The sequence below is a fragment of the Sceloporus occidentalis genome, unplaced genomic scaffold, assembly GCF_023333645.1.
Source record: "Sceloporus occidentalis isolate IW3139 unplaced genomic scaffold, rSceOcc1.0.p SCAF_41, whole genome shotgun sequence".
Classification (NCBI taxonomy): domain Eukaryota; kingdom Metazoa; phylum Chordata; class Lepidosauria; order Squamata; family Phrynosomatidae; genus Sceloporus; species Sceloporus occidentalis.
In genome coordinates this window covers 5,707,875-5,722,751 of record NW_028317021.1, presented here as the reverse complement: position 1 = coordinate 5,722,751, position 14,877 = coordinate 5,707,875, and the positions used below count along the sequence as shown (strand labels likewise).

The window sequence follows — 14,877 nt, the reverse complement described above, 5'->3', positions numbered from 1 at the left end:
AGCTTTAAATATAGACTTGATACATTTGTGTAAGTAAGGTATGCCTCTCAAGAGTGCTAACCATTACATATTAAATAAGATCCTCTTGTTTAGAGGCAGTATGCCACTGGACAGGAGTTGCTGGGAAGAAACAGCATTGTCTTAAAGCTCTGGTTAAAGCTCCTGCTGAATACTGTGGGAAGTAGGATACTGGGCTAGCTGGATCTTTTGGTCTGATCCAGCAGGCCTCTTAGATTCTCAAGAGAGTTCTTTAAAACACAGGCTGGATGGCCAACTGTCAGGGGTGTTTTGATTGTGTATTTCTGCATGTCAGGGGATTGGACTTGATGTCCCTTGTAGTCTCTTCTAACTATGATTCTGAGAGGTGCAAAAAAGTAAAACTGGGGTTGTATTGTACAGAGGGATGCATGGAGTTGCTGAGCCTGGAGCCTAACAGAAGAACACTGCCAGTTGTAAGTTTTCTCACTTCAGCATAGTTAGCCTTGGAACAAGAGGCAATATGTTGGGGCAGTGGAGCTGAATTTTGTATAATTCAGAACAATAGCCAGCCATTTCTTTTGCTGGAGACTAGTAGCAAACTAGATTGTGTAGAAGTACATATCTGTATCCGAAGTACTCATCTTTTAGTTTGTGTTGTTCTAGAACAAAAACAAACTTGAAAACAACAGGCATCATGGGGGGGGGGCACACTGCCTCTGGATAATTGCTTGCCGTTTGTGAGAAAGTATTACCTTTCCTTGTAAGGTAAGCATGTTGGGAATCTCTGTATGAACATAGGAGTATTGGAAGGCTAAAAAGAGAACCATACAGGCTTGCAAAATATCAAGTGGTGAAATAAACAGCATAATTTTGGCTTCAGAATGCCTGCTTTAGAACAAAAGTGTTGTCTTAAGTGAAAAATGGGAAGTAATGTAATCCAAGTTGCTTAATAATTGCTACACAGGAAACACGAGGCCCTGCTCCTACACATGTTATGATGGAGTCCACAGCCTGCTTCCTGTGTGTCTGATATTTAGCAGTGCCCTGATCTAAATAGATGACATACGGGTTAGCCACGTGTGACATATTCTAGTCCATCTAGGTAATTGTAGCCTTTCCCATTGTGGGACCCACCATATGTTTTGGATCACAACTTCCATAAGACCTGTTCAGCATGGTCAGTGGTCAAGTTTTATAGGATTTATAGTCTTAACACAGCCAGAGTGCACCACTTTGGAGACAAATGATGTTGTGTAACTATGGCTTTAAGACCTGGCTGTTAAAAAATCTATTTAAAAAGAAACACCCTTAACACCTTTGGATGCTGTGGTTCTAATACTTACCTCATCTATTGTGTCTAAATAGACAGTTTGTTCCCTGGAAAACTGTAAATTCAAGGACCAAATTGGTATCTGTAGAGCTACTCTGTACCATAGCAGTGAGAGAAGTGCAAGTGTCCTGCTGTTCTTGGACTGTAACTCCCATCAGCCCTACCAAGCTTTGCCAGTGGTGAAGAATACTGGGAGTTGCAGTTCAACAGCATCTGTAAGGCTGCACTTAACCCACAAACATGTTAGTCTTTTATATGACAATAAATAAAACATTCATCCTAGTAATTGGTCTGTAGTTGACAGTTACTAATAAATAATATTGTTGGTCTGTTGCAGATATTAGCTATAGTGTCTGAGGAGGAAGGAAAAATCATAACTCCTGTATGGACAGTTGGTATTGTGCAGTCCTTGAATTTCCCTAATAAGGTTAATGTTTGAACAGGATTCTTTTCCCCTTGAAAAAGAGTGAGACACCTTGACCAGCCTTCCAGCCACCCTGCAAGAAATCAGCTTGGGATGGATTTGTATGACTTTCTGTATTTTTCTCTTCCTCCTCATCTTCCTTCGTTTTTCAAATAAAGAATATTTTAACCTATGCCTGGCCTACTGTCTTCCTGGAGTTGATTCTAAAGTCACAAATAACCATCAGTCTCTTGTAGCATTAACTTTGTAGTTTCACAAGCCACACCACAGTGATGAAAAGTACTCCAGCCTTTCAGCAATAGATGCATAACTGCCCTAGAGTGAGAACAAGTTGGGGTTACTCTATCACTCTACTATCACTGTCTCTCTACTGTCATTTTAGGATATACATCAGTTGGTTTTGTGTCAGACAGATTGCACAATACACAAACTTCCAGTGTCTTTTGGCTAAATAAAGAGTGGTGTAGCCTTAATAACTGGAATTTTAAGAGTATGAGGGATGAATTTACCCAAAGACTGGTTAAAACAGAAATTGGAAAGTTATGTATACTTACTGCCTGTCTGTAAGTAGGCCTGTGCCACTATGTCCTGCGTCAGCTTTGAGGATGCTATAAGAATAAACAAAGGGGATAGATATAAATATACTGTTTTATGAAGTCCAGGTTTTTCATTGGTTCCAGTAATTATACACTTATAGTTAGAGCTCATAGTTGTTCTAAAATCTAAATGTTTTCCTCTCTTGTGCTTCTCATTAAAAAGCCTAAGTGGTAAGGCAGAAGTTATTTTTCCCCTTTTGAAATCCAAAAAGCTTTTTCATTTAAAGTTGAGCACTTCTGTGTCAAATAGATTTCTGACAAATACTGCAAACTAATTTTGGAACTTGAAGTATTCAGAAGTGATTTGCCATGCAGCCTGTGGGGCTGTCGTCCAGAGGGAGGGGGGGAGGTTCAAAGCCCTGTTGGATGCAGGCTATAAATATATTACACTTTGGATCTTAGCCTCATGTTCTTGCTTAGACAATTGACATATTCCTTGGCCAGCTGCCTCCTGTGTTTTGGACTGGTAGTTTCCTTTTCTGATCTTTTAAACAGGTAGTCATTTTGTGCAGGCTTAGAATGCCATCTAGTGGACACACCGAGTAGTGCGAAATATACAGTTCTATGGACTTTACATCAAAGATGTTTTAAAATAGTTAGGAACTTATCATTTTTAAGTTCTGCCTGTTTACATTATTAGCAGTACCCAAGGCAGCTTAACCAAAAGTTAAAAACAACTTGAACTTTAAAATCCTAAAATGGAAGCATGAGCAGCCAAGTAAAAAACCAAGGAGGGCAGGTAAGCAAAAGATTCCATGTATCAATTAGGTTGAGAGAGCCAGCATAGTGTAATAATGGCCTGAGTTTTAGACTGGGTCTCTGGGAGACCAGGGTTCAAATACCTGTTCAGCCATGGAAGCCCAATATGATCGTAAAAGTATCCTGAGCAGCTTCATATGAAGTGTGAAATACAGTCGGCCCTTGTTATACACAGGTTTTTATACACGGATTCAAGCATCCACGGTTTGAAAAGGTTCAAAAAAAGTATAAGTTTCAAATATCAAACCTTGATTTTCCATTTTTTATAAGGGACACTATTTTGCTATGGGGACTTGAGCATTCACGGATTTCGTTATCCACAGGGGATCTTGGAACCAAACCCCAGCGTGTAACAAGGCTCCACTGTATATACTGATGTTATTTCAGTATGCATACTGTATGAGAGGCCTTTAAAAGGTAGCAAGAAACCTGCCATGTTTTCAACACGAGAAGCTATACCTTCCTATGTGATACCAGTTATCCTACCAATATCAGTCACACCTCTTTATATTATTAGCCTGAAAATTAAAAGATTTGGAATATTTGGGTTTTTGAGGAAGCCAGACTTCAAAAGGGTGCGTGTGAACACCTTGCAAACACCTTTCCTTAGCTATGAGTCCCTTCACAAATGGTGGCAAGCCAGATGGCAGGTACTTGCAAGCAGGAGGTTAAATGCATTTCTTTTCTGGTAAGTAAAGATGGTGTTATCTGTTCACTATCTGATCTCCCTCAAGCAGAGAGTTCAGGTTTGCCCTTGTGCTTCCACTGAATGCCAGCTTGGTTTGTAATACATTCTTCACAATCGCACGCCTGTCCTTGTGGCATCTGGTTGGTTGCTGAGAAACAACTAGGCCAAATAAATCTACAGCTCTATATAGCCTTTAGGGCTGAAGGGTGGGGTATAAATACCATTAATAATAATAATAATAAAGCATAATAATAATAAATAGGACTTTAGTCTGATCCATTGATGGTCTTTCTGTATCTGTGTGCTCCTAATAAAGTCAATACCCTCCTACTTGTGTCTTGAGTAAAATATTAGTCTAATTTGCAACTTTATAGTGGTCAACGCATTTCTCTTGGTCTCTGTGGGAGTTAAAACATCTTTACTGTCATAACATTTCAACCCTCATGTACAGTATGCAAGCTGTGTGTCACACTCATGCATACCTCCCACCCAGAAAAAGGGATTGGGGGTCTGTCATTTTAGAAACGTTTCTTACATATTACATTACTTGCCAAGCCAAGCGGACATAAGAGTGCTGGTCTTAGACCGGTCAGACATTAGATGGAGTTCCTGCTTGACCATGAATCTTGGGGGATACTGGCACGCTTTCATTTGAGACTGCTTTCAAGGGCGAAATGCAATGCTGGCTTGAGCTATTTGAAAAGAAAAAAAAGTCATGAGTAGATAAACCTTTGTGAAATTGAAGGCTTTCATGGCTGGCCTCCATAGTTTTTTGTGGGTTTTTCGGGCTCTGTGGCCATGTTCTAGAAGAGTTTCTTCCTGATGTTTCGCCAGCATCTGTGGCTGATTAACAAACAATTTTATTAATAATAAATAAATAATAAAAAATAAACTTTTAATTGGTTGATACTGTTATCGTTGTCTAATTGGTTACTAGAAGGCCATGTAAAAGGAGGAGTGTGCATTTGGGAGATTTAAATTGGGACCAGGAGAGGCTCCCTTGCCTTTAAGTGAAAAGAGTTTTTAAAGTAATCATGATAAAAGCACAGCTTTATTTCAAATCTTTTCTCCCACATGAATTCTGAACCAGTTACATTTACATATGTGTTGACTTAAGCGTTCCAGTTGATTCAGGGAATGCTCTCTAGCTGGATTTAACTGGATTTGAGCTTAAATATGAGAACTCTGTGTGTGTGTGTATATATATATATACTGTGTGTGTGTGTGTGTGTGTGTGTGTATATATATATATATATATATATATATATATATATATATAGTGTGTGTGTGTGTGTGTGTGTATATATATATATATATATATCTCACTGCTTGTTATAATCCAAAAATTAAGTCTTGGGGTAGTGGGAAGGAAACAATATACTACCCTGAGCTCTTTGAGGGAACAGAAGGATAAAGTATAGTATGCAAGATGGCTTCATATTATTTCTCTCGTCTAACTTGATGGCATTTTAGACCGTAACTATCTTCCCTTGCTGAGAAAAGAACAAAGTGCCTTGTGGTTTTACAGCGGGGCGTGCAGTCCAGGGCCTAAGAAAACATGTTAGCTTTTCAAGCGCTAAACAGCGAGAAACTTTGTTCTTTATGCCATAGAAGCCAGTGTATGATTTCTAAAGAATGGCCCGAAACCCTCATGATAGCCCCAGATAGAGTAACTCCATTGAACCAATGGGATTGACATACATGGCTTTAATAGTTAAGTGAAGGCTGACTTAAATCCCATTGATTCACTGGGGGCTAGCAACTGGCCGGCATTGAGTGGGCTTCCAGTTGCCAAACCTAGTGCCCAGTGAATATAGAAGGCCCAGTGCAAAACTGCCATGTTTGCTACAACTGTCTCCTGCAATTAATAATAATAATAATAATAATAATTTATATGCCACTGGGAATCCAGGCAACTTACAATTTTATTAACAATGCCAGCACTTTATTGATTGTATCTTTGTATTTATATTTATTTTATCGGAGGTAATCCTGCCTCAATCCAGTGAGGCAGGAAATATAAATAACTTATTTTTTATTATTATAAAACACTATATATATTGTAGTTTGCCCATTTGTCCCAAGGGCCCTTCCTATGCCTATTTTAATATTTGAAATTTTAAACTTCACTTTTAACCTGGTTTTAAAAAAAAAGTGTATCGATTTTCAACATTGAATGCATTTAGACTGTAATGCGATGACTGCGTTTTAGTTCAGGGGTGAGGGATGGGATCTTAGCTTGTGTATGTATATGGCTTGCAAATCGTTTGTGGGTTTGTTCATGCAACTTTGTAACCCGCCTTGATCCTTTGGAAAGACGGTATATAAATACAATGTATTATTCTTATTATGAAAGTGAATGTGGAGGGCTCATAGGGCGAGGTGAGAAACTTCCACTGCCGAGAAGGGGCCTGGGCGCCTCAGTCACCGCATCCTTCCCCTTCTTCTTCCTCTCAAGCGGGCACCCGCAGGAGGAAGGAGGGCCCAGCTTGCTCCTCCTCAGCCGCCCAAAGCGAGCCGGCTTTTGAGAGCGAAAGGAGGCCAGGAAGGGCACATAACGAGACTCCTTCTCCTCAGCCGCGCTTTCCCTCAGAAACAACTCTGAGGGACGCGTCCCTGTTTTGTTTTCCCGCGCTTTTGCGCTGAGAGGAAAAGGGAAGCGGCCCAGCTCGTTCTCTTCATGGCAGAAACGAATGGCTCCGTCCCGGGAGGAACGGAGGCGGCGAACGGGGAGAAGAAGAAGCAGAAGCAGCGCAAAGAACTGAAAATGGTGGTGGTGGGCGACGGAGGCTGTGGCAAAACCTCGCTCCTCTTAGTCTACGCCAGCGGCGCCTTCCCTGAGGTAACTCGAAGGGGGATTGGAGGGGAGGCCTGTCACTTCAAGCCCTGGAGCCAATCACAGCTCGCTCGCTCCCCCCTCCCCAAATTGGCGCCTCTCACCTGAATTGGGAAGAGGCATTAAGGCCTAACCTTTGGGCTTCCAGGTGAGGGCGGAGCTTGGACTACAGCTCCCAGGAGCCTCCGCTATTGAGGCCAACGCTCAGCGGTTCTGGGAGATGAAGTCCCAAAAACCTGGACCAAAGACTAACATTTTATTATTAGTCTTTATTGTTTTTTTAAAAAATACCTATGAGCCACTTTGGGTCCCTTCTGGGAGAAAGGCGGCATACAGGGGTCCTGATAAAGCAAGCAGTGGCCAGAGGTTGGGAAACATTTTGGGTGTGTGTGTGTGTGTGTGTGTGTGGTATTTCTTTATTATGACATTTGTATGCCGCCTTTCTCCCAGAAGGGACCCAAGGCGGCTCACAAGTAAAAACATTTAACAACAACAACAACAAAACACACACAAAAAACCCCACACAATCAAATTTAAAACTGTTAAGATCATCTAAATGTAGAGAGCTCTTGCAGCCCCTTTGAGACTGACTGGAAGGAAGTGGTTGGCAGCAGGGGCTTCCCTAGGCTTCGGTCTCCTTCCTCAGGTGCCTTTGGGTCTCAGGATCTCAGGTGAACTTGGAGCAAAGGCACCCGAGGAAGGAGACTGAAGCCTAGGGAAGCCCCTGCCGCCAACTCCTTTCTTTAGTTAGGCTCAAAGGTGCCACAAGAGCTCTCTACAGACTGATTTGACAGACTAACATGGCTATAGCTTTGAATTCTTTCTTTCAGTGGGTCTCAAAGGCACTACAAAATCTCTACATACAGATTCAAAAGAGTAACAGGGCTATTGCTTTGAATTCTGCCTCTAGGATCTTGGAGCCCCCTTGAGATTCACTGAAAGAAAGAAGTTGGCAGCAGGAGCTTCCCTAGAATGCACCAAATGCATCTGAGGAAGTAGACTGAAGCCCAGGGAAGCGTCTGCTGCCAACTGCTTTCCTCTAATGGGCCTCAAAGGGGCTGCAAGGCCTCTCTACAGACTGATTCTACAGACTCACACGGCTATCACTTTGCATTCTGCTCAAATATTTTGGTAGTTTTAACTTGTTTGATGCATCTGAGGAAGTAGACTGAAGCCTAGGAAGGCTCCTGCTACGAACATCTTTCTTCCAGTGAGTCTCAAAGGGGCTCCAAGAGCTCCCTCCAGAAAGATCCCATAGACTCACAGCTTTGAATACTAACCTCCGCAGGGAGCAAAAACCACCAAGACAGACTTACACTGGTGTATGTTACTCACAGGATGTCATTCAGTGACTGCAAAGGAGATGACTCCCTCCCTAGCTTCAGTGAAGAATAGACTTTTCCAAACACTATATATGGTGGGACCTTGGTATCCGTTTGGGTTTGGTTCCAGGACCCACCATGGATAACATTTTAGATTTGTAAGCCGCCTGGAGTCCTTGTACTGGGAGGAAGGCTGGATATAAATAAACACAACAACAACAACAGCAAAATCCGTGGACACTCATGTCCCATTAAATACGCTGGCCTAGCAAAATGGTGCCCCTTATATAAAATGGCCAAATCAAGTTTTGCGATTTGGAATGTATATATTTTAAAAACATTTCCAAGCCGTGGATGCTTGAATCCACGGGTAAAAAAATCCGTGGATACGGAGGGCTGACTGTATATATGTCCATATAAACACAGTTGTCCCTCTGTATCCTCGGATTCAACCTGGACGCCCGTAAGTATATGATTTCTAAATACTTTTCAAACTAATCGGCGCCGCTCTTTTTTACCTTCTTTTCACAAAGGGCAAATGAATCATGGATGAGTAACAATGTACAGCAGAACCCCGGAAGTCTGAGATACTTTCATAAGAAGTGTATGCAAGACATATATGCTTCCGGTATTGCTGGCTTGGTTTTTGGAGACTGGATTGAGATGGAGGGGGAAAAACCCACCTTAAAAGGAGGTTTCTAGGCAAGATTTATTCATAGGAGGTTTGCCATTGCCTTCTTGCCCAAAGCCCTTCGGTGGGTTTCCATGACTGAGCAGAGTATGGAAACCTGAGCTGCATCCATGTTGGAGAAATAACCCACTTTGGCACTGCTTTAACTCTTTGTGGCTTAAGGCTGTGGAATTCTGGGAGCTGGAGTTTGTTGTGGGGCCCCGAGCGGAGCTCTGCTCCGCTCGGGGCCCACAACAAACTCCAACTCCCAGAATTCCACAGCCTTAAGCCACATAGTTAAAGCAGTGCCAAACAGGGTTATTACTCCAATGTGGACACAGCCCTGGTCTCCCAGAGTCTTAGCCTAACACTGCAAACCTGTGCTGGCTCTTGGTGTGAGGCCTATGGGTACAATATATTATGCCCAACACAATTGTCTCTTTCAGTCAAAGGCGTAACAATGCGGCAAAGACCTGTCCCTGGGCTACGATCACAGGAAAACTCTGCCACTCAGATCTAAACCGCACTGTGGCAGGATGTGCTGATGCTGGGTCTTCCTGTAGCAGCGTCGGCTGTTAGCAAATTTGAGAGGCAGTCGGTTGCACACTCCAATGTGACCAATCTTTTCAGACGAAACCCTGCCCAGCGCTCGCCTGAGCATTACGGACGCACCAGTTTTCAAATGTTAAAAAATAAAACTAAAAATGCTTTCGCAACAAGGGTGGCACAGTGGTTTGAGAGTTGGGCTACCGCTCTGGAGATCTGGGTTCAATTCCCTGCTCGGCCATAGGAACCCACTGGGCGACCGTGAGCAAGTCACCCTCTCTCAGCCTAGGGTTACCTTAGGGTCGCCACAAATTGGAAGCAGCCTGAAGACATGCAGCAGCACATGGCACTGTTGCATAATTTGGTGCAGAATGCAAAATGACAATCGGGCCTGTCATTGTGCTTATTGTCTGAAGCTCAGTTTAAATATGTAGGTGGTGTTTTTTTTTGGGGGGGGGGGAATGTTACCTGGCAGGGCCTTAGAGGAAGAGATTGTGGAACTCCACAGTATTTACTAATAGAACCATGCTTCCCTCTTCTGGCAGCAATACGCTCCCTCAGTATTTGAGAAATACACCACCAGCGTCACTGTGGGCAAGAAGGAAGTCATCCTACACTTATACGACACTGCAGGTAACCTCACTTTCAAGAAAACCCTTGTTTATTCTATATGTTTAAAAAAGCAAGTATCGGCAATATCCAGGTTTCCTGTAATTGCTGGAAAGCGATTGCAAGAGCTCTGGGGAAAGCCAGTGCAGTGGCAGTCTGTATATCGGGTTTGTTTTTTAGCATTTTAGGAGCTTATCAGCAGAATAACTAGATGGCTAGTCTCTCTTTCCCATCCACAAAGACACCTGGGAGCTTCAAGTAGTTCTAAGTTTTATAGGGGTGAATGTTGCATTTTCAAAACGGAGAATCACATTTTAATGCTTCCCTTACTCCCTCAAAGGCTCTACTCTGCTTGAAACCTAAAACCGAAAGGTTACGATTTGTGAGTCTGCAGACCCTTCCTCTTCATTACATCTCCCAATAACAATATACAGGCTTAACATTTAAGTCTCCCTCTTCCCACTGCCTGACTTTTGTAACATCTTGCCTAAAAAAGACATCTGGAGAGCTTGCAAAGTGACAGTGTAGAAGCTACAACTTCCCCAGAATTCTCTGCAACATATTGGTGTCCCCAGCAAATGTGGGGGCATTTCTCAAAGCCTTTATATATTTAGTTGGTTTGTTTAATACTCCACCTTTTTTTCCTGTATAGGACCCCAAAGCAGTCCCTAAAGCTCCTTTTAAAATCCATTGGCGTACAAAAGGCTGGGCCTTCTCAAACCAGTGGCACCCAAGCTGATGTGCTCACAAGTCACAGCCCTGACAAAACGTAGGTTAACACAGCTACTCTAGGGCTGCTGTTCTTCCCTTAACAACACAGCGCAAGACTTACTGCCCTCTCTAAACCAGCTTGTTGAACCTTCCCCCTCCTCTTCTCTGTTGTAAGGGTGGAGGCCCTGATGTGCTGGAATGGGTGCTGCAGACACGACCTGTTTCTGTGCAACCCTCCCAGGCTGAGTATCTGTAGCTCAGTGCAAGGTACACCTGTGTGGCTTTTCCAGATGCAAGCATTGACACATGCCCATCAAGAGAAGCTCCCAAGTGTGCTTGCTAGTAATGCTCCCAAATTTTGCCATACTGTTCAAGGAGCTTCACCTTATCTCAACAACCCTTACCAGAGCATCGTAAGGCAACCTTTTCATGGTTGTCAATGTGATGACAGAGGCAAAGAGGCTTGCCAGAGACCTTGTTGAGTCTCCTGAGTCCCAGCTCCTGAGGCCAAAGTGCAGAGTATGTACCTGAGAGCACACCCTTAGGCTACCTTTTGCAATACTGGCCACTCTTTGGAGTCATGGTCCTGGTAAAAGTCCTTTGTCTTGTTGCGTTATTTACTGCTCCACATAAACACTGGCCATTTGGAATTGCATAATTTGCCCAGATTACAGGTTTATGTCATTTGACCTTTGCTTTCCTGCTGACTAAACTAATAAAGCGTGCCACAGCTAGCATGACTTGGGGCTTAACCAAGGTGGAAATCTAAAGTACAGTGCTGTCTGAAGAGTAAGTCAATCTAAGTTGGACAAGCACAGTTGTGAGCAAGCAAGGACTGAAACCACGCAGCGTTGAGTCCTGTGTGTGGAACTCTGCTATGGTTCTCCTGTCCCAGGGGTCACTGTAGTGCTATGATAGCCCCCCCCCCCCCCCCCCCGTCACTGCATTGCTGGTGGAGAGGAGGAGAGAATCAGAGGAGCATCTGACTATGTTCCCATGGCCAGATGTTAGCTGAAGACCTCTTCTGCTGAGATCCACTGGGAAACTCTGGAGGTCTCAGCGGATGATGTCTTCAGTTTGCATCTGTTGCTTTGGCTTGACGGTGTAGAGCACAAGTTGCGAGCATTAAATTAATAATAATAGTAATAATAATAAATTTTTATTTACATTTCCCGCTTCTCCCTTCGGATTGATGAAAGCCATATGGAAGACGGTTTATAGATATCTCCAACTTCCTTCTTCAGGGGATTTCTCACTATCACACAGAGCAATTGAGCAGAGACTAGGTTCGAATCAAAACCCTTAACTGTTCCCTCTCTGTTTTAGGGCAAGAGGATTATGATCGCCTACGGCCTTTGTCATACCAGAACACCAATGTCGTTTTAATTTGTTATGATGTCATGAACCCTACTAGCTTTGATAATGTATTAATTAAGGTAAGAAGCTTGACATCTTTGAAGCTAATAATTAAGGGCCTAAAATCCATCCATCCATCCATCCATCCATCCATCCATCCATCCATCCATCCATCATTTGGGCCAGCAGTTCTCAAGCTTTCATTGTCCCAACATTGTGGACTTCTTTTCCCAGCATCTCTCACCATTGGTCCTGTTTCCTGGGGCTTATAGGAATCCAGAACATTTGGAGGGCCAAGTGTTAAGAACCACTGGTCTAGGCATTCAAAGGAAGGAAGGAAACACCTACAGCTTCAAGCACATCAGCATCTTGCCTCTAGCCTTATCTCAATCCAACTACAGGATGATATACTGGTGGAGCTTATTCTGTACAGTTGCTTCCTCACAAGTTAGAATTGGTTTTGCCAAGCTGGTCATACTCTCAGCTTTCAAAAGACCTATTTGGAACCAGACATATACACGCCTCCTGCCTGAGTGCCAATTCGGTTGTAGGCCTTATTTTTAAAAATAAGATAGGGAGAGACCATATAAACTTGTAAAAAAACCCTTCTGCTTCCAGTCTGAACCTATGAACAAGAGTCCCTTTTCAGGAGTACCTAATACCATAGGTCTGGGGCTGAGTTTTCCAGTGCTAGCCCTGAATTATGGAGTGCTCACCCAAAAGCTATTTGGACCTGGCATCTAGCCTGTTAAATAGGTTGTAAGCTGAGATAATGCCTCCCCCCACTTAATTTTGTGATTTTTAAGCTGCTTGTTTGTTCTTCTATTTCCTTGAATGTTTAAATTCTCTCCACTTCCTCAGAGCTTCAGAAATGTTTCCATTGGTGCCTGCTAAAATGTACTTTGTTTCACATCAAGACACTTTGATCTCTTTTCCTGCCAGTGGTCCCATGAGGTGAACCATTTCTGCCGCGGAATCCCCATTGTACTTGTTGGCTGCAAAACAGACCTCCGGAAAGACAAAGAACATCTACGGAAACTCCGCTCAGCGGAACAGGAACCGATCACTTACAGCCAGGTAGGCACATAGAGCAATTCACAGCAAAGATGTATTGGAAACAAATTTAACTGAGTTCAGTTGAATTTGTTTCTATGTGCTTATGTTGGTAGTCACAGTCCATACATTAACCAGACTTCCCTGGGTTATGTGCAGAGATGAGTGTGTGCGTCTTCAAGTCACCTGTCGACTTATGACAACCTCATGTATTTCTAAGTGAAAGGCTCTCCTCAGGCAGCAGAAGCTACATGGGGCAGGGGCAACAGGACTAACTGTTCCTCCTGAGCATTGCCAGCCCATTCCTTTCTGTTGGAAGACAGAGCTATGTATGCAACATGGCCTGTCTAAAGTCCACTCAGGTGCAGAAGGCAACACTGCACATCACAGTCAGCTTCAGTCATGGAATGGAGAGGAAGCACTTTCTTATCCTTTGGGTCAGGCAGCAAAAACTCTTTGTCTGCCCACAAAGACACTTTACTACTCCCGGTTAAAACAAACACCTTTTGCTTTTTGACTTTGCTGCTTACCTTTGGCCTGCCTCCGTCCTCTAAGCCACTTGTTGATGGTCTTCTCCAGGGTGAAGAAGCTCGTCGCCAGATGAATGCAGACATTTACCTGGAGTGTTCTGCCAAGTTCCGTGAAAACGTTGAGTCTGTTTTTCGAGAAGCAGCCAGCATTGGCCTAAATGCTATGAAAAAAGCCAAACGACAGACAAAATCGAGGCCATGCACCATATTATGATACATTGGATGTTACATGGACCCAGAAAGGACCCATTTCACTTTAACGATAAGCAAGAGATCTGTTTCAAACTTTGTATATATATATTAAGACTGGATTTTAATAGGAAAGCCAACTCGTTTTCATGTAATTTCTGCTTTTTATACCTCATATGAAGATTATGTATTTTGTTATCTATGGAATGGGACTGTTCCCTGCATGTGTCCAGAATTGGGTTTTTAAACTGCATTTGTGGGAGGGGTGGAATTTTACTACTGCAAGCAACAAAGGGACATAACTTAGCTGTTTTTAAAATTCTCATAGACGTGCTTTTCTTGCTTTTTGAGAACTAGAAATACTATGTAGTCTTTTCAGCAACTGCGCTATTTGCACATGAAAATATTTCCTTCATTCCTGTTTGGGGCAACATTAAAGGTACTGTGTTATTTGAAAAAGGTCACCACCTCTTCTTATCCACCCTACGGTGTAGAGGAAACCATTCAAGAGAAAGATGTTTAACAAGATTCCAGGTTCAAAGAACCCCTATCATTGAGTAATAGATTACTAGGAGGACCCAACTCTGGACCTGTATAAGAAGTACTCCACCCTGTGTGAGGTGTACATATATATTGTTTCAAATGCAGGCTGCAATCCTGCATCAGGAGACGCCTGTTACAGACAGCCAAAATAAAGCTGCTTCGGGTCTCTTTGGAGGTATGCTATTTAAATGATGCATGGGTCCTGAGAGTCCGGAGGTCGCGCCAAAGCCACACTCCATTCCTAAGCACTGGAGTGCAGCTTTGGTGCAGCTTCCAGATTCTTAGGATGCATGCATCATTTAAATAGCATACCTCCAAAGAGATCCGAAGCAGCTTTATTTTGGCAGTCTGTAACAGGCCATAGTTTCTATAATCTCCTATCCAATGAACTCCCTCGCCCATCTTTTCACAGATGCAGTCCTCCAAACCTGTCCCTTCCCTAGTTCACAAAGAATGGGGCAGCTGCAGACAAGAGTCCAGCTCTTTTCTTATAGATATGCAAGGCATTCCTGTATGTGCAGCTATAGGAAAATAGCTGGATTCTTGTCTGCACTTTCGACTGCCTAGAAAAGATCCAGGTTTGGGAGACAGCAGCTGAGAAACAGTAGGTTTTGGGGGAAGGGATTCTGATGGTTGCACCATTGGTAGACAACTGTGACTTCAGCAACAACCCAAAAAGTGAGTTGTGATGGTAAGAATCAAATTCACCAACAGGAAGCCAGCAAATATTTTTATT

The 14,877-nt window shown here is 43.1% G+C and overlaps 1 protein-coding gene across 1 annotated transcript; it reads left to right on the top strand.

Annotated features, from left to right (window-relative positions):
- Nucleotides 1-5,900: 5,900 nt before the first annotated feature.
- On the top strand, nt 5,901-14,180 carry LOC149290044 (rho-related GTP-binding protein RhoF-like). Its single transcript, XM_089489687.1, has 5 exons — nt 5,901-6,618; nt 9,696-9,783; nt 11,797-11,906; nt 12,769-12,903; nt 13,459-14,180. The coding sequence occupies exons 1-5, from the start codon at nt 6,457-6,459 to the stop codon at nt 13,621-13,623; spliced, it is 660 nt and encodes a 219-aa protein (XP_089345813.1). The 5' UTR covers nt 5,901-6,456; the 3' UTR covers nt 13,624-14,180.
- Nucleotides 14,181-14,877: the final 697 nt, after the last annotated feature.